This window comes from Catharus ustulatus, chromosome 11 (genome assembly GCF_009819885.2).
Source record: "Catharus ustulatus isolate bCatUst1 chromosome 11, bCatUst1.pri.v2, whole genome shotgun sequence".
NCBI classification, from domain to species: Eukaryota; Metazoa; Chordata; class Aves; order Passeriformes; family Turdidae; genus Catharus; species Catharus ustulatus.
In genome coordinates, this window is record NC_046231.1 from 21,080,546 (window position 1) to 21,101,857 (window position 21,312).

General features: G+C 53.6%; 1 protein-coding gene across 2 annotated transcripts in view; it reads right to left on the minus strand.

Moving 5' to 3' along the window:
• The window catches only part of LOC117001618 (ankyrin repeat domain-containing protein 11-like), a 125,338-nt gene that overhangs the window by 17,361 nt on the left and 86,665 nt on the right, over positions 1–21,312 (minus strand). For both annotated transcript variants that reach the window (XM_033070054.2, XM_033070055.2), the window contains exons 3-4: positions 14,678–14,822; positions 7,605–7,743 (exon numbers count right to left, since the gene is read on the minus strand). In XM_033070054.2, coding sequence (XP_032925945.1) covers positions 7,605–7,743; positions 14,678–14,764 — 226 coding nt within the window. In that variant the 5' untranslated portion in view covers positions 14,765–14,822. The remainder of the gene's footprint in view (positions 1–7,604; positions 7,744–14,677; positions 14,823–21,312) is intronic.

Below are 21,312 nucleotides of genomic sequence, written 5' to 3' on the forward strand. Positions count from 1 at the left end.
TTGGTCACATCCAGCCACAGCCCAAAGCCAGGCATGGAGACACTCAAGGGGTCACATCTTGGCTGGTGCCACCAAGCAGAGTCCCTGAGGTGGGCGATGCCCACGGCTGCTCCGCACGTACGGAGCCACAATTAGAATGGGAACATTTTCATTAATATCCCTGGGCTGCTGCAGGTTGTCAGCACGAGCCTGGGATTTGCAAAAATTGATTATCAAGTTCAGCCGAAACCCCCTAAACTCCTATTCATTCTGCAGTTGCAGAAATTTCCTCCTCCACAGAACATTTAACATTACAAAGCATGTGATCAACAAGATAAAAATAAATTGGAAAGCGGCTGCCGCGCTCTCGCTCGCTATGGGGAGGCAGCCGAGGACTTGGGCTCGAGCTTCCTGGTGGGAAGGGCTCAAGGCCAGCTGGATGGGACCTGGAGCAACCTAAAGGTCCAGTGGAAGGTGTACGTGCCCATGGCAGGGGTGGAGATGAGCTTTAAGCTCCTTCCAACCCAAACCACTCCATGATTCTGTGATTCTGTGGCTCCAGTGCTGGCACTCTGTGTGGGCAGCGTGGCAGCCCCCAGTGCATGGCACAGCCCTCAGGTAATGTGGAGGGACCACACAAGCAAGATCCTTAATTCTGAAACATGAGCAGAGGACGGAGACAGAGCTGCTGCCATCATCCCCTGCCCATGCTGAGAGCCCTGCCTGGCACTGGGCTGGTCCCAGGCTCACAGAGCTGCACGTGTGCTGTTTCAGCCCAGAGGGTTTTACTCACAATCAGATTTGCAGCAGATTTAAAGATCTGCCTGCACAGAGATCTCAGCTCGCCTGCTCCTGTGTCTCCAATTAACTGCACCTCTGCAACACCCTGCTGCAACATGGAGCGACCAGAAACTCTCCCAGTGTTACCCATCTGACAGAAAAAAGCTTATTTGACACTAGAACCCCTCGAGCAAGCACAAACCCCAGAGATACAGGGGGTGTGCAGGCAGGAGCCCTCAGTGGCTGTGCCTGGACCGTGCACACAGATCCCAGTGGGAGGAAGACCACGGCAGCCCACGGATGCTCCGTGAGCCCGGGATGAGCCACACCTCCATGCAGCTATTTTTAAAGCAGCTTGTTTGCTGCTTGCTTCAGCCCTTCTGCAAAGCTCCTGAGTATCAGCCCTGGTTTAATTCAGGGATCCTGCTCGGCTCTTCCCTCACGCTGACGCCAGCAGGAACCGCGTGCGCAGGCTTAAAGGGGAAAGCAGGAGCTGAGCCGGGAGCTGCTCCTGCCTTTCATCACACGGAGCCTGGGAGGCTGCAAAGGCTGGGCAGGAGCACATTCCCAGGACAAAGGGGTCTGAGCATCAGCTTGAGGGCGGTTCTCGTGCTCACACGAGACTCCAGGCAGTGCTGCAATGGGGAGCACAAATCCAGAGCTGCTGGGAGCTCCATAGGGATCCCCAGGGTAGACTGAGAGGGATTCAGCACTGCTGGGCTGGCTCTGCGTGCACACACAGGCTGAACCCAGCCCCAGCTCTAACACAGAGGGGCAGGAGGAGAGCAGGGCAGTGATGGAAAACCTCCCAGAGGTTTCTCCAAGGCACGTTGAGAGGCTGGCAGGTTGTGGGGACACCGGAGCCGCGCGGCTCCTCGCTCCCTGTAATGCAGAAAGCATCTGCTCCCACTGCTCAGCGTGACAACACATGCATGGGAGGTGGAACCCTGAGGAAAAACACCATTTCCAGAGCAGCAGAGCAGCAGCAGCAGCAGAGCAGCAGCAGAGCAGCAGCAGCAGCTCGTGCCCAGCGTCTTGGCGCCGCACCGAGAGCGGCTCAGCGGCGAGAGGGGCTCAGCGAGCGCTGCTGTGTGAGCCAGCCCGACCAGGAGATCAATAGGAATAAATTAGAGCAGCACAGACAGCAACAGAGACTGCACTGCACCCCCGGGAGAGCACGAGGGCTGCGCTCCCCCCAGCCCAGCCTGCGTAAGAGTGACTCATTCCTGCTGCAGAACTTGGAGGGCATTAAACGTTCTGGAGCATGTCGGCTCAAAGCACAGGGGAGCAGGTCCAGCCTGGCACCACGGCCTGAGGATGCGCCCCAGGCTCACAGGGCACCTGCTGTGTGGGCCCATGACTCAGGAGGTGAAAGGCTGACAGCAGCACATGCCAAGGGTCTGGGGCACTTCAGAACTGAGGGACAAGCAGCATGAGGGCAGGGCTGGAGGAGGCAGAAGCAGCATGGAAAGGGAAGCAGCAGCATGGCACAGGTGGAGAAATAAGAGAGGGCAGTAGGACAGGCCAGAGTGGCACAGAGCTCAGAGGGTGAGCAGCAGACCCCTGGAGTGCAGAGGGTTGGCACAGGCACACTGCAGAGCCAACACATCAGGGTACAGCCAGGAGGTGATCTGGTTTATCAACCCAGTGCCAAAAAGGAAAACTAGAGGAAAAGGAAGGTTTGCCGTGACAGAAGGTGCCCTGAGCTGCTCCCACCCCACCTGAAGGATGGAGGACCAGAGGCAGAGCCTCATCCCACACTGCTGGAAAGGATGGTGGAGACCTTGGCTGTGAGTCAGGAGCAGAGAAAAGGCACCAGCAGGAGGAACAAGCCCCTTTATAACCGTGTCAGGTCACTGTGTGCAGCTGAGCCCACCACCCCCAGTGCTCAGCTGGGCTCCCTGGGGATGAGGATCTGCAGGGCCCGACCCCACTGGCTGCAGTATTTTAAAATATAATATGACTAGAGATAGCCTGTGGTCCAAATCCAGGTGTTCTCCCTACACTTTTGGGCCAGACCCCACAGCTGTGCCCTGATGTGTAAAAGCAGCTCCTTCACAGAGCGGCCACTGGCTCCCAACATGCTGGGAGAGGAACCCAAAGGCTTCACCACAAACAACAATCTCCATGTTAAAAGTCAATTATTCAGAGCAAGACCAATTTTCAAGTCCAGACCGTTCATTTCCCACGAAATAGAAAGAGCTGGAGGAGGGAGGACGGGGGAGGAAGGCTCTGGCCAGCCCTCCCCTCCCGGAGCTGGGGCCAGGACACTCTGCAGACAGCGCTGATAAAAGCTCTTGTATTAAGGAAAAAGCCATCATTGATAGATTTTTGGTTCACAGAGACACAGAACACTGCAACCTCTCCCTCTGCATGTTAAGGAGGTGATGAGGGGGGAGGAGGGAGATTTATGGCAGCTCCCATCATAAAACGACCTGGTTTTCTGCACAGCCCTTCCCAGATGGCTGCTGCACACGGGGAGTTTCTCAGGGTGATCTGAAGGCTGCTGTGTGCCAGGCTCTCCACACTGTACCAGCATTATGGAGCCCAGCTAGGAAGGGAGAAGCTCTGACATTCACTCTCTCCCTGGTTGCTAGGTGAGAACAGTTTCTTACTATTTTAGTAAAAGGATTGAAATGACACAGGCAAAGAAAGCCCCGCTGCAGCTCCGAGCCCCCAGCTGCACACACCGGAGCACAGCCAGGCACAGCAATGGCACAAACACCACTGTGGGATGCAGGTGCCTTTTCTAATAAGCCAGCAATTTGCTTCTCACGGATTCCCTCGCCAGCCTTGCCCGTCTGGGACTAACGAGCCCGTTCCCATGCCGTGTCACTCCAAACACTCCGGCATTAGGCAAGCAGCAGCCGGCTCCGGGAGATGGTTTGGGTCAGCTGATTCATCAAGCATTTTCTAACCTACTAATTAGCGTCACGTAACAACCTCGGGGGATTAGAGAGGAGTTCGAAGCTCCAAGGCCAGCTCCTGCCAACCATATTCATGCTGGCCCTTGTCCACCACAGCACCTCCCTGGCCACCACAAGCCCCTGGAATCAGCCCTGGGCACCAGGAGAGCCCTCGGAGCCTGGAAAGGTTGATGTGCACAGAGCAGCTCAGAGAGCTGGTGGGAGTTTTCTCTCCCTTATTCCTCCAAGAGTACTCAGGGAAGAGATGGACACACAGGGAGAGAATGGACAAAGAGGGAGGGACTGGAACACCCAGGGAAGGAGCAGGACCCCAAGGAGAGCAGAACCCCCAGCACTGTGGGCACCACCAGCTTTGACCCAGCCTCACTCAGGCCTTCCCAGCTCCCAGGGAGAGCTGTGAGAGCCCAAAATTGTCTCAGCATGCTCTGAGATTTGTACTGACCCTCAGCTCTCCCTGCTGATGACTAAAGGCCTGGAAGCCACAGCTGCACCTCAAGCCAAGGGACTCAAGTGTCAGCTGCCACCCAGCTAAGGAAAGCACCGCGGGAGCAGCGGGCACACGGAATTCTGCGCTCCGTGCACCTCACAGCTGCTCCCCAGCAGTGTTACCTGGCCCAGTGTGCAGAGAGGGAGCTGCTGGTGCGGCTCCATCCCATCAGAGCCCCAGGCAGCTGGGGAGTGCCCGGCTCCACGCCGGCAGCCTGGTGCCGTTGACTCAGCCGTGACTCAGCCGTGGCTCAGCGCCGCAGCCCCGGCACCGCTGCGCCAGCCGCCCGTGCCCACCTCTCCTGCCAGGTGCCTTCCCAGCAGGACTGCTCCCTTCTCCCTGCCTGTTTGTTAATACCACAATTATCCAATATTCCAGGTCTGAAGCCCCCTCCTGGCTGGAATTGCTGGGAGAAGAGCTGGCTGTGCTCCTTTGGCGGCTGCCAGGCAGCACGTAGGCTCTGGGCAGCGCCTGTGGATGTGGGGAGATGCCACTTGAGGGAAGGAGAAGGAAGGAGGAGAAGTCTGAGGCGCAGAGATGCTGCTCCCACAGTGCTGGAGCTGTTAACATGCACAGTCTGGAGGCTCACGGCGCGATGCCATTTTTTTTTTTTCCTAAAGACAGTTTATTTAGTTAACTCGGAGGAACCTGAGAGCCAGAATTGTTGCTCTAGAAACCATTTTGAGAAAGATATTTTAAAAGATTTAGCTCTGAACCAACTGTACCCAAACCATGTGCTCAGCACAGTGCTGGCCAGTAGTGCCTCTGGGAGCCCACAGAATTCTGGAATGGTTTAGGAGGGAAGGGACCTTAAACCTCATCTTGTCCCATCCCCTGCCATGACAGGGACACCTTCCACTATTCCAGGGTGCTCCAAGCCTTGTTCAACCTGGCCTTGGACACTTCCAGGGATCCAGGGGGAGCATCCCTGTGCCAGGGCCTCCCCATCCTCACAGGAAGGAATTCCTTCCCAATATCCCATCTACAGCCTCCAACCATCCTGCAGCACCAGCTGCTGCCCCACACCTGGCCAGGGCAGGTTGTGCTGCCCTTGCACAGCAGACAAACCCACCTCTGATGTTCCTCACCCCACACATGGAACACCTACGTCAAGGCTGAGCCAGAGCCATCCGGGAAAAAAGCAACACACGCCGTGCTAAGGAAAATGAGTCACTGCAACACATCAGGATGAGGATCCACGCTATTGTTTAAACACTTGAAGAGGAGAAAAATACCCCACTAGAGGCAAAGAGAGAGCTCTGCGAGCTCCCACAGCCCTACAGCTGAATTCCACACGGCTGTGGAACATCCTGGCACACCCCCTCGTGCACACACAGCAGCCCAGGGACACAGCCTGGGAAGCAGGACCACGTTACATAAAGCAGCCGGGGTCAGCCAGCAGGGATGGTGCAATCCTGCTGCTCTGAGGGCTGGGAGCAAAGCTGAGGAGCAGAACCAGCAGCAGCAGCAGCCTCCTCTTCCTGCAGGAGACTGAGGTGGGCAGATGGCAGCCTTTGCTCCAGCCTGTCCTGCATGTCACACCTGTGTCCTCAGCACAGACTTGGGGGGACCCCTCCACCCCAGAACAGCTTCTGAGCACCACAAACACGTCTGTACCTGCCTCTACCTGAGCCAGGCCAACACCAGACAGGCCTGAAACACTCACAATGGGGTGGTGCAAGAGCAGAGCAAGGTGCCAGGAAGTCTTTTCCTATCCCCACTAAGTCTTTTCCCACCTCCAGTATCTGATTCCTGGAGTAAACGATGTCAGGGAAGAGAAACAGGCTCCTGCTAAGCACCAGTCTGACTGTGCACATTGATCCTGCTGGGATCTCCAGCCCAGAGTCACCTCCTCCCCAGACCCCACCAAACAGGTTGTTGAGACTCGCCTGCACTTCTCACACACCTCCCCAGAGTTTGTGAGAGCCCAGTTTGTCTTTAAATGGGTCTGTGAGTGCCATGACCCCCTCTGGAGCTGGGCTGCTGTTACCCCTCAGCTCACCCACTTCCCCAGGAAGGATGGGCTCTGCAGAGGAGGAGAAGGGCTCTGCAGAGGAGGGGAAGGGCTCTGCAGAGGAAGGGGAAGAGCTGTGCAGAGGAAGGGGAAGACGTGTCCAGAGATAAGAAAGCACAGGGTAACGGGGGAGACCCTGAGCAAGGGGGGTCTCATGGGCTGCAGCTCCCACCCAGCAGCCCCAGCCTCTCCCAGCAGCTCTCTTTGTTCTCCTCTGCATTTGGTTTCCCTCTCACTGCAGCCCAAACATTTCCAACATCTCTGCAGCCAGAGCAGCCCTGGGAAAAGCAGATCCCTGTCGTGACACTCCAGCTGTCACGAGGGTCAGGCACAGCCCTGCAGTGAGTTTGGGCTTCAGCTCTGAACCCAGTATTGAATGTGGCACAAACACCCTTGACAAAGAGCAGCTCCAGCTCTGGTTCATCAGCTCTGCCTGGCCCCAGCCACCCCTGCAAAGGTGACACACCAAGGGAGACACCACAGCAACCCAAACCTTGCAAACACATTTAAGAGAATTAATGAATGTTTGGAAACTTTCTCCCCAGACAGGGAGCTCAGGAACACAAACCCATGGAAACACTGGGCCAGCCTCAGGACACGTCACCACTGCTGTCCTGCCTGTGGAAAAGCTCTCACTGCTGCAGGGGCACTTCTGGCCCTTCCAGACCTGCCCTTCCCACTCCTGAACCAGGAGACAAATCCCACATCAGGCCACCTCCCAGGCTCACCACAGAGCACCAACAAATACAGCCCTTGTACCATGTTCAAACACATTCCCAACTTCTAGCCTGTTTTATCTCTTTACACAAACACTGATATTTACCTGGCCACAACTATTTCCAAATGCAGATTTCCTAGGAATGTACAAAAAGGACTCACACAAATCCCTGTCCAGAAATCCACAGCTCAGTCCATTACAACCGAACAAAACCATTTTCTCCACGCCAAAGCTCTGTGACAGTTCTTCCCAACTGCTAACAAATCCAACAGCCCACCCAGGAGCCTCATGCAGCAGCCACTCTTCTGCTACAAGACTGACCTGCTTGACCAGATTCTGCTAGCTGATTTTCTTGACAAGACTACTCAGCTTTATTCCCTTGTTTTCCAAGTTCTCACAAGCAGGCTCTGCTTGTCCCAGCCACAATTCCTGAACTGGGATAGTCAGAAACAAGAACAGCTGTTGAAGGAAGGGGGTCTCCTCACACAGCCATGGATCCACCTGAAAACATCACTAAGATGTGCACATGTGGAGCAGAGCAGTTATCCAGCCCCTTGTCCACGTGCCTCTTCCTTCAATTAAAAAACACAGGGAATTTGATACAACACTTCCACATGGACTGGTTGCACCCTGGATCCTGTGTGCTCCCCAGCAGCCCCAAGAGCCAGGGTCTGGGGGTGCAGTGTGCCATTTCTGTACCTGTATCCGAGTCTTTTTGATCTCCATTTGTTCCGACAGTGAAAGGCAACTTGCGTTTGGTCGCTCGCTCTTTCACCTCTTTGCCGCCATCGCTCCGGTCCAACTTTGGAGTCTTGGTTAGAGAAACTTTATCTTTATCCTGGAAAGAAAAGAGACCAAGGTCAACAAGAGCCTTCTCCAGACTGTGCTGAGCTGGTTCCCCAAATCCTGCACTGGGCTCATCCCTTCCTTTTCTGCTGTGGATTTCCAGCATCAGGGATTGCCAACACAGCCTCCACCAAGATTTAAAGCTCTGCCACCACCAGAGCAGAGCCAGGCCAATCGAGGCTGCTGTGGTGCCAAATTCCAACCAATTCATGTGAAAAACAAAGCCAGCACTTTGCATGAGGCTAAGGATGCACCCAGCTCTGGGCAGGGGGGAAGGTAGGCTGGGATGGGGGAATGTGAGAATTTCCAAATGCAACCACATGACAAGAACGATCCATTCCTGCTTTGTATCAGCCCTGCTTGTTTGGGCTGGTTTGGATTTTAATGTGAAGCAGAAATGCTGTGAACTGCTCAAAAGCAGGGAGAGATTTTGAATGAACATCCCAAGCAAAAGTTAGAGATACTGAGACAGGTGAGATTTTTGACATGAGCAGGGAGAGCTGGCTCCCAGCTCAAACTCCAGGAGCCCAGTGTGCTGGGAATGCACGGCCCCAGGTCATGCCCTGTGTTCTTTGTATGTGAGGAACAGGATTATTTTAAGTGAGCAGTTCTGGACTGACCACTGTGCCCCTACCTGAACAACAAGAGCAGCACAAGTGGCTTTGTCACAGATCTGATTTCAACAACCCAGCAAAACCCAGACTCTGCACTTTAGAGGCAGAGTGAGATTAAATACAAGAACCTCAGAATCATGCCAGAGTGTGGCTGGAAGCTCAGATGAGCCAACCCAGGAGCATTCCCTTGTTTAGAGAGGCACAGTCCTGCTGCCTGGCAGGTGGCCCCAGTGGCAGCAGTCACAGGACTGCAGTGTCACTGTCCCCGTGTGCGTGGCTCCTTCCCCTTTCCGTGTCTGTCTGGAGCCACAGCTCAGCCACAGGAGGAAGAGAAGCCCCTGGCTCGCCCCAGGGGGATGTGTTTGCACCACGGGCAGTGTGACAGCTGCGCTCTGCAGAGGATGAAGGAAATGGGTTGGGGAATCCCTTTTTTGGTAAAGCAAGAGAAACAAACCTGCCTGACAGGGCTCTGTGGTGGGAGGCAGCCAAGGCACGCTCGGAGCCCCAGCAAGGGCAGCCCTGCTGGAGAGCAGCCGCCAAGCACCGGCCCTGGAGCGACGGGACAGAGCCCCCACAGCCAAAATAAACACTCCAGCATTTCCTTTAAACCCTCCACAGTGAAAAGCTTTTGACTTACGCTTTCTGAGGTGAACAAAAATAGTTTGGACTAACAAACCATGCCACTTGTGCTGCTCTGAGGTGGCAGAGAGGCCAGGGAGCCTCCATCACCTGTGTTGTGAGCAGGTACCTGGTCTGTCCTGGTTCTGTGATTCTATGAAATATTTTATCAAAGGAATAAAATAAAATGTGTGTGTTTGCAGATAAAAAGCCACCAAATAAATAATGCACCTTTTTTTCCACAGTGGCTGTTCACATTCTGAACTTTTCCTGGTATCTACCTGAATAAAAGGCATCTCTGAACACTTCAGACAGGAGTCTGTGAGGTTCCTGCAGGGTGAAGCAGTCAGGGCACCGAGGCTGTCAGAGGTCAAGCAGCATCTGGATGATGCTGTTAGACACACAGGTAGGTTTTCTGCTGGATTAATGCTGCCTGGGATTGCTGTGAACTCAGGAGTGTGAAAAAGGGCAGGACAGGTAAAAATGCAGCTCATTCTAGAAGTTTGAATCATGGAGTTGTTTGGGTTGGAAGTGACCTTAAAGCTCATCTTGTATGGGCAGGGACACCTTCCACCACCCCAGATTGCTCCAAGCTCCATCCAGCCTGGCCTGGGACACTTCCAGGGATCCAGGGGCAGCCACAGCTTCTCTGGGCACCCTCACAGAGAAGGATTCCTTCCCAGTATCCCATCTAACCCTCTCCCCTGTCACTTCAAAGCCACAGTTATTGTCAGAGGAGAGACAGAGTAGAGGAATGATGAGAAAACCCTTCTGGGAGCAGAGGGTGAGTCCTGGCAGTGTCCATGTGAATCCTGGTGCTGGGCACGCTCGGGCAGAGCTTCCTTTGCATCCACCCCAAGGCTGGGAGCTGCTGATCCACTCAGCTCAGCACAATTAAACACCAGGCAGCGAAGGAAGCGGCGGCAGCGCCGGCTCTGCTTTGAAGATTAATTCCTCCAGTAGCACAATGATAACCTTTCCTACTAATTGGAGCAAGGAGGATCCAGACTTTGCTTCCCCCTGGAAAGCAGTGACCTGCTGGGGATGCCTGCAGCAGAGGGTGGAACATCAAGGCAGTTGGAAAGTCCAAACCCTGCAAGTTTTCGTTTTCTTATTTTAAGCTTTACTTCTCTAATTATTTCCAATTCTGTAATGAAGAATGTCGTCCTTTACTCGAGTAAAACCTGGTTTCATTTTTCATGTTTAAAGTAAGCTCAGACTCATCGGAATCAGGTTTCACAAATGGAACAAATCCAAATGAGAATCATGAAATCCTGGAACGGTTTGGATTGGAAAAGACCTCAAAGCTCATCTCATCCCAACCCTTTTTTGCCATGGGCAGGGACACCTTCCACTGGATCAGGCTGCCCCATCCAGCCTGGCCTTGACATGGCAGGGAGACTTGGATGAACAGCCCTGTGTAAAAGCTGGGCTCTCCAAAGCCAGGACAGGAGTTTGGGGATGGGGAAGAGTTGAGAGCTCAGCAGCAACAACAAGTTTCCCTTTGCAGGTTTAATAAAAGCTGCTTTGGCAAAGGGGAATCAGCAGCCGTGAGTGCAGAAAAAAAATCCCCTCCTGCCACATCACACTTGCAGGAGAGTTACTGTATGAGTAACTACCCACCTTGAGCTGCTCTTGCAAAAGTGAAAAGATGCATCACAAGCTGCTCTCAGCTGCTGTGGTTGCAGCACAAACCCACCAGGAACTGGCCCCAGCAGCCGCCCAGAGTGAGGTGCTGCAGGGTGGGGATGGAAGGGCTTCTCCCAGCACCACACACCCTGATACCAATCTGCTCAGGGCACTTGTGACACACAAACTGGCCAAAGGCCAGTCCTCACAGCAAAAACAATCCTGTGGGGTTTTTTGATGCAGATTTCTGCAAGATAGAGCCATTCAGATGGGGCTCTGAGCAACGTGACCTAGTGGAAGGGATGAGATGAGCTTTAAGGTCTCTTCCAACCCAAACCAGCCCATGATTTTATGATTTACAAAGCCATGCAAAGAAATCTGCATTTCCAGCCCCGTCACCTCGCTCAGACAGAGCCTGACTCGCAGCCCAGCGCTTATGCAGAGACTTGCACTGCCAGCCATGGAAATCCCCAAAGCCCTTTGTTCTCCAAAACCAGCTCCAAGCATTCCAGGTTGTGATGTCAGTAAAAATTAGGCAGCACTGAACAAAACCAGCACGGGCAGCCCGGGAGGAGAAGCCCAGGAGGGCTCCAAGGCTGGTGCCCCACGTCAGACTCCTGCTGTGGGCAAACAACCCACGCTGCAAAAAGCAAATGCTGCCACAGAGGGACTTTCCCTGCACCAGTGGGTCTGTCCTGGCCCTGCCAGCAGGAAGGGAGAGGGGGCAGAAGGTTCCCACCCTGCATTACAAAAAGGAACGGATGCAGTTCTACTCAGAAAGCAACTGGATGTGGTGAAAACCAAACAATTCCCTAAATCTGGGCCCCTCGTAGCCTTCCCAAAGCCAGAGTACAGCACACACACAAAGTTCCAGGAAGTTTGAATTTGTGTTGTTATCAATGCTGCAATAAAACATGTGGAGCATGGAGGTGAGTGGAGCTGAAGCCCCGTTCCTGTGAGCCTCAGGCACCAAAGTTTGTAAGAAATATGACCCAGTGATGAGCATGGGCTGATTAACTTCACTGAAATGTCATCTCTTCAGCCACCCAGATATCCCTGCAGCTTTCACACCCTGTGGGTGACTCTGTGCTGGACACAGAGCTCAGCACTCACTCCTCCAGTCTGGAAAGCCCTGACAGCACAACAGATTTAATGAAGAACCGAAAAATGAGGACCACGTTCCCTTTTCTGAAAAGGGGAGAAGGGGAAGGAGAAAAACCTCAAGTTTTTAACCTCTGCCAGCTCCTACAAGCAAAAACTGGGGTAAGTGCTGCTCTGCCTGGTGCTCACTGCAGCAAAAATGCACTTTTGACTATGCAAGAGGGAGCATTTCCCCATAAAGAGGCAAAGGCTGCGCCAAGCACACGGTGCAAGCACGCAGCCAGGCCAGGCCCATCAGGAAATGCTTCTGACAAACTGATATAACCCTTGCTGTGGTGCTCTGCTCAGCATAAGTCATGAGTAATCTCCTCCTGCTACGGGGATCTGTGCATCTAGACCAGAAAGGAGAATTATTCATATATGGCATAGAGATTTTTACAAAAGCCTTGAGGCTGAAGGGAGCAGGAGGAGCCCGGGGGCTGCCAGTGCCCGCCCCGGGCAGGCTTGTGCAGCCTTATAAGGGCTCCAGAAAGCCCAGGAGAAACAGCTCCTGATCCAACACCACCGAGCATCCAACGCCCTCAGACTCCACTTTAATCCACTTCACTCTCAGGGCTGCATCCCACCAGTTCCCGAGTCCCTCCCATGGAGGGGCAGGGAGCAGAGAGCCAGGAGTTCCCTGCTGAAATGAGCTCTGCTACTGCCAGGCAGCAGCTCACAGCCTCTTCCCCCAGGCAGGAGCCCTCTGGAGCAGCTCCCTGAGAGCCTGATACCTGATCAAGCATGGAAATCAGGTGCAGAAGTTGGTGATCACAGAATGGAGAGGTCTGGGTATGAAGGGACCTCAAAACTCATCTGGTTCTACTCCCTGCCATGGCCAGGGACACCTTCCACCAGCCCAGGCTGCTCCAAGTCCCATCCAACCTGGCCTTGGACACTGCCAGGGATGCAGGGGCAGCCACAGCTTCTCTGGGCACCTGTGCCAGTGCTTCTCCACCCTCACAGGGAAGGATGTCCTGCCAATATCCCATTTAAACCTCTCCTCCTTCAGCTCAAGGCCAGCCCCCTTGTCCCCTGTGGTACTCAGCCCACTGCAGCACCAGGATCCCCTCTCCATCTGCCAGAGCTGCAGAGCCCAGACATGTAAAGCCTGTTTAATGCTAAATCAACTATTTGATATTAAGGTCCCATTAGGAGGAAAACACTTGGTTGGCAGCCCTTTGCCACGCTCTCCTGTGCCCACGGCGGGTCCCTGTGCAGGACCCGGCTCTGCTCTCCCTCCCAGCCTCACAGGGAAGCTGAGCCAAGTCCCAGCTCCGGCCTTTGAAGGTGTTGACAAAGGCAAGATAAATGCAAGGCAGCGGCTGCTGACAGGCAGGTACAACAGCGTCTGCAGGGAGGAGGTCGAAGTGCTTTTCCCCTGAGTCACTGCTCCAGCTCAGCTTCAGAATTAACCAGAAACAGGGCAAAAGCCACTCAGGCTGCAGCTCAGCTCAGCCCCTGCAGGACGAGAGCCTGTGAGCGCCTCCTCTGCTGAAAGAGCCAGAATTAAAGGAGCAGAAACTCTGCCCTGTCCCCTCTCAGAGGCAGTCCTGAATGGGAGGCAGGAATTGTGTCCTAGTTATTTAGCCAGCAGGAGATAACTCTGCTTCCCGGCGTGCCCCGCGCCGCTCGCCAAACCTGCTCTGTAAATAACACGCAGCCTTTAAGCTGCCGGGAGTGGATGGAATAAAATGGGAGCTGATTCATATTCCAACTGATCCTCTCCCTCCCCAAGCACCTGCGCCAGCATTAAGCTTCTTACCCAGCCTGTATTTACATATCCTGCACTGCTGGGCACAGCCTCCTTGGCCAGGGTAAATGCTGGCATCTTCCCGGTGCTGCCAGGCAGCTGTTCCCCCTCCAACATCCCTAATCCCAGATTTTGTCCCCTCCTAGAAGCCCCACGCTGTGCCCACTTGCAGTGACACAGAAAGGGGAATGTGACAGATGCCACCAAGGTGCTCCATAACCAAATCCTGGCTGGGATTTTCCTGTTGGTTATTCTGTATTTTTCTCATTTTGTCAATAATGTCAGCTCAGTCATACAAGGAGTTGCTGCCATCACCGGGGTGGGGATGCAGGGGAAATTATAGAGCTGGGGCTTGCCATGCTCAGCTTCAGCTCCTGGGGCCTGGCAGAAACTCCCAGGGGAGTGCTGAGAAACTGGAGCAAGGAGATGAAAGGGAAGTGGATGAGATTTGTTCCTGAGCAGAATTCAGCAGATGTAGGTTTTCATGTTTATTTAAAGGTAACATTTGCACAGTTTTCTGCACAGCTATTGACTGGAAATGACTGAGAAGGGGGGGAAAAGCTGAATGAGAGCACACTGGGCTCATGCCTGGAGCCAAATGGGATGAAGAGGAGAAGTGTGAAGATATTTATCCTTAAACTCAGATTTCATCTCAGTAGTTTCACCTAAGCCACGCCAAAAACCAGACAACACCTCAAATCAACTCTCAGAAGCAGCAGTTTCAGCAGAGCAGCTCCTGGGCTGAGCCTGGCCCAGCTGTGCTGCTGGGGAAAGCCAGACCAGCCGTGCTGACAAGGACCTGGATCTCCATCCAGAGGAGGAGAAACTCCTCCCTCACCCAGCACACACTTGCACCATCACCACATCACCCAGGCCTTCCACAGCTTAGTGCAGAGACCCCTAAAACCACACAGAACTTGCAAAAGAGAATCTTCCAAAGCAGCTCCTGTTGCTGCTGAGCTGAGCTGGGTCCAAGTGGGCACAGCACATCCTGGGAAGGACTGCAGCCACAGGGAAACAAATCCAACCCCACCAGCTGCCAGAGCACCAACACACCAGTGTAAATCCCCCAGTAAGAGCCCAGGGCAACCTCCCATGACAAACACAGTCACAGCTTCCAGACTCCAGGCTCAAAGAGCAGCATCCCCAAAGGAAGGCAGGTGGCACGTTACCTTTTTCCCCGTTTGTTTCTCCACCATGTCGTTGCTGAGAGAGAAATCTTCTGACTGTGGTGTTTTAGAACACCCACCCTTGGGCATCGTTCTGCCTTCCTTACTTGATCTTCATTTATGCTGCCATCGCCTCATCATCAACCGTCTGTTGGGAGAGAGGAGAAGGCAGGTCAGACATCTCAGAAGGATCTCTCTGTTGTGGGGGGAAAGACAAACACTTCCCGTGGGGATAAACCCCCTCCCAACCCCTGGATGGAAACACCAGGATGGCAGAGCACCCTCAAATCTGCAAAAGCTGCAGCAGGTTCCTGCCACCTTCCCAGAGAGTAACAGAGGTGCTGCAAGGAGTCCCACATGGAATCACACAGAATCACTGAGCTTGGAAAAGACCTCCCAGAACACGGAGTCCAACCTGTGCCAATCCCAGCCTGGTCACCAGCCCAGAGCACTGAGTGCCACATCCAGGCCTTCCTTGGACACCTCCAGGGATGAGAACAATGCCATCTACCTGGGCAGACTCTTCCAATGCCTGACAACCCTTTCCATGAAGAAATTCTTCCTGATTTCCAACCTGAACCTCCTCTGGCACAGCCTGAGGCTGTTTCCTCCCATCCTATCACTGTTCCTGGGAGAAGAGGCCAACTCCAAACTGGATCCTGCAGCTGCAGACATGGCTTGTTTCATATTCAAGGAACCAGAAGGGAACAAGTCCCACCAAAGAGCAACAGCCCTCCTGCTCTTCATCCACAGCATCACCCCAAGCCCACATGAAGCTTCCTGCAGCTGCAGCTCTGTGCTGAGCACAGGGACATGGGGACAGACCCCAGGCTGGGACAGCCCTGACACACTGAATTCCCAGACACACTTGCAGAACCAAACAAAGTACAAAACCTCCATTAAAAATGCACTTTTGGAGCATGTTGCCATTGTGAGATGGGAGCAGGAGGGCTCAGTGCTCATGGACTGGTTTGTCACAGCTCCTCACCCTGGGAAAGCCAACCTGGAGAGGACAAAGCGCTCCTGCTCCTCCTGGGCTGCCTGGTCACAGGGCTGGAGAGACAACTGCCATGTGAAATACAGCTGGGGCATGGCTCAGGGACACCAGCTGCAGCCAAGGCCCCTTCAGGTGAACAGGAATATCTCCTCTCTCAAGACCAGAGGCTGGAAAGCATCAGTGGAATGGGGTGTCTGTGAGGAGCGAGCCCCAGAAACCACAACAGCAACTGGGCTCCTCGGCCTGAGGCTGGAATGGCACAGACAGGAACTTTTCCCCATGTAATTGTCACCTGCCAGCTCTAAATTGCACCCATTTACATTTTACAGCAGCAGCTCTGCAGAGCTACAACTGCAGGAAATTGTCCAGGGAGATGGGAATTCTCAAAGAGAAGAGAGAAGTATTGTATTTAGAAGTTCCCAGGAAATCCCTTCAAAATTTCTGTTCCATTTACGCCTCAGAGGCCTTGGGACTCTTTGGGTTGGGTTTTTTTTTTTTGTTTTTAAAGGTGATTCAGAGGCCCCAGCCCAGCCCTGGAGCAGCACAAATTCCCAGACCAAAGCACCAGGCACAGACAGTGCTGGTGTTTCCTGTGCTTCCCAAGGCAGATCATTCTCCAGCTCCTCTGCCTGGGCTGTGGGAAGGTTGTTACCCATATTTAGGAACAAAACTTTGGGAATTGAGAAAACATCTCCTCGTGCTCCCCCTGCTCAGGGACAGCTGAGTTTTGGGACAGCCCACAGAGCCCTCCATGCTGCACATGCCCTGCAGGAGCAGCTCCAGCCATTCCCAGCCCCAGGAATCTCTCTCTGCCAGCCATCATTAGCCAGCTGGGTAAATGCAAGAATTATTTCCCCTCGGTTTCTCTTACAGGGGCTCATTAAGGTGCAGGTACAGCAGGAAGGAGCGTGTGCCTGGAGGAAGCAGGAGCAGAGGACAATATTCCCTTCAATATTCACTGCAAATCTAAGAGGTAGAAATTCAGATGGAAGTGCTGGGCAAGGGAAATTTATTTACACCTTGCAATGGATATTAAACCCAAGCAGCTTCACCTCTGCTGATGGTGGGACCGGGTCACCCAACCCCACGTCACAAAGCACCCCATGACCAGCACACTGCCAATATATTCCCAAAAAAACCCTGCCCACTCCCAACTCTTTGTGGCTGCTTGTACCAGGGTAGGCACCTATTCACGTGGAGCTTCCAAAACCTGTTTAACTGAGAAAAGGCCAGACGGATGCCAGATTAATTCTGCGCCCCTTCTGTTCCCGGAGCTGACTCATTACACTTGGAAAGCCGGCTGCCTCTCCGGGTAAACACAGCCCTGGCCTGTTCCACAGCTTGCAGGGAGTATCACATTTGCACAACAATTACCGACAACGACGCAGCCTTCGTTTCATTTTTAAGCACGTTTTATAAGTTCATTTCATTTTTAAGCACGTTTAATAGGAGTCAGAGGGGAGGCACAGACTCCTGGCTGGAAGAGCCTTCCCCAGCTCACGACAGAGCATTTGCAGAGTGACAAATCTAGGGCTGCAGAGCGACAATTTGGCTTCAATCCCTCCTAATTCAGGAGCTGGACGAGCCACCCCTTTCCACGATGCCCCTCTCAAGCTCACCTCCTTACAGGAGACAACCAGCACCCTTCCTGTTTCACAAACAATTAACTCAGCTCCTCGGAGGAGCTGATTACATGTGGCTGCACAATACCAAGTGAGCTCAACAGAATATAATCCCTCGTACTCCTCCAGGAAAACAAAGGAGCTGTTTACCCCTGGCCAGGGGCCAGTCCTGGCTGTGCCCGGTGCACAGCAGCCCCCAGCCTGGCCACAGCAAACCCTGCTGCTGGAGAGGCTGGATCCCACACAATCCCCTGGGAAAGGGGTGAATAGAGAGGGGGAGCCTGCCCTGGATGGACTGGCCTGGGTATGGCAGCTCCTGCTGCTTCAGGATCCAGCTGGGAAGAGCAGGGATGACACCCAGCCCAGTCACCCTGCTCTGGAATGGGGGCCCTGCTGGTTCACCCCACCCTGGATGGGGGTCAGAGCTCCCACAGCATCCCCAAGCACCCTCCCAGAGGATGGAAGAACAGGACACTCTGGGACACCACCAGGAGCAGGGCTGGAGCCTGTGGAATGAGTCTGGCTGGGAATGGCAGAGCCAGCCCCGGGCACACCCACCCACAGCTGTCCCCTCCATGGGCCAAGGACACTGTAGGAAATGGTTTTTATTTTGCCCAGGGCACACCAAGCCCCAGCCACACACTGAGACCAAACACTCTGTGAAGGAGCTCAAAGGCCACGAAAGGGAAGGGGGTGTCATCTGGCCTGGGAGGGAGGAGGAAGAGGAGGATGATGAAAGCACTGCTGGGTTCTGCCCCAGGACATCTGGGAGGCAGAGTGGGAGCTGTGGCACCCATTAGCCAGGACAGGTTCCCAGTGAGGGCAATGGGCAAACTGGGACAGGCACAGACAGCAAGGACAAAGCCCACAGACAGACTCCAGCCCCTGCCAGGCAACACCAACACTGGGCTGGACAGGAGAGCAGCTCCTCATTACCCAACCCTATGGATCCCCATGTACATTTAAACTTTCCATCCCCTCCTGCTTCATGGAACCAGCGAGCAGCACCCCAACATCCGTATCTGTGCCATGGCAGGGACCCTTCCACTGGTCCAGGCTGCTCCAAGCCCCATCCAACCTGGCCTTGGACACTGCCAGGGATGGGGCAGCTTCTCTGGGCAACCTCCCCACACTTACAGGAAAGAATAAAGAACATTTCCAGATGTATTTCCAAGGGGAATGACAGCCTTTCTGGTCCCAGTCCTCCTTCCCTGCCCTCCTGCAGAGCAGCCAAACTCCTGCCACTCAATCTGAAGCCACAACAAATGAGCTCATGCCCACGATCTGTGCACTGGAGCCTGCCCGTGCCCCGCCAGCTTGGAGTAAAAAAGATTGCAGAGCCTTTTTAAATGCCAGAATCAGGAGGGAGTTGGCTGGAGGCTCCTGCCCATGCAAACCCCCCGATGCAATTAGAGCCCCAGACATTATTTGCACAGATCCAACACGTTTGTTTGGTCTGAAAAGGTTGGAATGGGAACAAGCCTGTGAAAAATGAAAATTTTAATACTTCAGTCTCCTTTCAAGGATGCTGTCTTAAATCTTTGAAAACTGCCTTAGATTAATAACTCACACCCACAATCTGACACTTGTCCCCCAGCTCTGGAAAGCACAGGGAAAAAAACCAACAACTGATGTCTTTCAACATAGAGCCACTGAATTCCAGAACGGTTTGGGTTGGAAGTGACCTCAAAATTCATCCTGTTCCAGCCCCTGCCATGGGCAGGGACACCTTCCACTTGAGCAGGCTGCTCCAAGCCCTACCCAACACTTCCAGGGATGAGGCAGTCACGGTTTCTCAAAAACAACCAGCCCAGCTGTGTGCCCAGGCTGCTCCACCAGTGCATCCCCAGCACCTGCCCTGCACCAGCTTATCCTCCACTGCCTGGCCAACATGAGCCACAGTTAGTCCCTAAATCTGCCTGTGAGCACCAGAAGGACGTGAGTTTGGGGAACAAGGAGCAATTGTTCTCTGTGCTCCAGCTTGGCTCCGGAAGAGCAAAGTCCATGGTTTTCCACAGTGAGTACACACGGCCAGGAGCAGCAGGAGCCCTGCAAACCTGCACAGCAAACACAGGTGGTTTCCTCAGCACCTGACAGTGGGTAATCACAAAGATTAGCTATTACTGAGACACAGCAGTGTAAGGTGCTAATTCTTACAGCCAGAACTCAAAGCAAGGAGAATGGAGAGCCTGCGTTTCCCGGGGTGCAGTCGGTGGGGAAGCACTGTCACCCGGTGTCACAGCTGGGCTCACAGCTCCATCCTGTCCTCACCTTCAACTCCACATCCTTCCTTACCCTGGGGACCTGCTACCTGTTTGCTCCTGGCTTTTGAAAGGGGATGTCACTCCTGATCAGAAGTTCTTAGAGATGACACATCCTTCTTCACCTCTTTGCTCGGCTTCCCCTTTCCTGTTCTCAGTCACTGCCTGGTCCCAAATAACTGTCCTTTCTTCCACCTTTCCAAAATACTTATTCTGCCTTACCCCACATATCCTGACCTTCTGATATCCTGCAATGACTGCTTGGGCAAAGCTTGCTGCTCTCTCACACACCAGCCAAGTAAACTCACTAGGTTGAAATCACAGAATGCCAGACTGGGACAGAAGGGACCAGCTCTGCTCCAAAAGGGACCAGGGTGCTCCAAACCCTGCCCAACCTGGACTTGAACACTTCCAGGGATGGGGCAGCCACAGCTGCTCTGTGCCAGGGCCTCCTCACCGTAACCAAATACAATGATCCTGCAGCCAAAGTTACTTAAATTAAACTGAATTAAATAGTATTACTGAATTACAGCAGCTGTTAGTATTTCAATCTTTCATGGGACAGATGCCCCTTCCCAGAGTTCCTCAAGACCTGCACAAAAGAACACAGTGGAGTGTTGGATGTGCACCCAGATCTCCAAGGATCACTGTGGAGATGATACTCATGACCTGGCTGGGCACCATGAATATTCAGCTCCTCCACAGCTCTCCAGCACGGCTCCACCACACGAATTCATCTTGGCTAAGGGGTTCAATTCAAACCACAGCCCCACACCTGTGACCTGCCAGTGTCTCCTCCTCCCCCAGCAAAAGGTCAGTGATTCCAATTCTGACAACTCCACATATTTCAAGTGTTGCTATTTAACAGGATTATATTTGGCAATTTCTGCTCAACCACACTGTGATTCAGATTCCTCCAGCTGGGACCATTCTCAGCAGACACAAAATCCAAACTTGGAGAGCCCTGACAGTGCCCTGCACCCACAAGCAGCCACTCTGCCTGTGTGGTTTCTCCGGGAGCAGTTTTTCCCACAAACCCTTCCCTCGATGATCCGTCCACAGCTGCCTCTGGATTGCTCCATTTCGGGATGCTGCCGATCATCTGGGTCCTGGCCAAGTTACAAAACTGTGCTTTGAGTCAGTGCTCCGGGCTGTGGTCTGGGAGCAGGATTAGCTGTGATGTGGAAACCTCTGGAGCAGCACACAGCCCTGCTGCACCACTGTCAGCCAGGGTGGGAAAGCTGATTTTGACACTGTTGTCCTCTCCAGGATGGCTCTGGATCACCAGCCCAGATCAGAATCTGATGGAGAGGGAGGACCCTGTGCTTCTCCCATCTGCTCTCTGCTTCTGCTGGACACCCATCAGATTTCAGCCAGGGAAGAGCTGGAACCACATCTGCCAACACAGCCACTACCAGAGTTTCTGCACATCAACCTCCTTAAAACAGCTATCAACTCCACATGACTATTCCAAGCTGCACATGGGAGGAAAAATGCAGCCCAAACCACCCAGCATAAAGAGAAAAGGGAGAAACGTGATGCTGGTGAGCTGGGAAGTCCAAGGAGGACAAAGCCTTCACCAGGATGTGAGTGGAATCTTATAGGTCCCACCAGCTGGGAAAGGCAGATATCCTCCAGGGCTGCTTTATCCTGGCAAAATTTGATCACCACAGATCTGCAGAACCAGCTCCATTCCCAGTGAAGTTTGAGGAGTTGGGCTTCCCCCTGTACCCAGCATGGAGCTGTGGCTGCACCTTC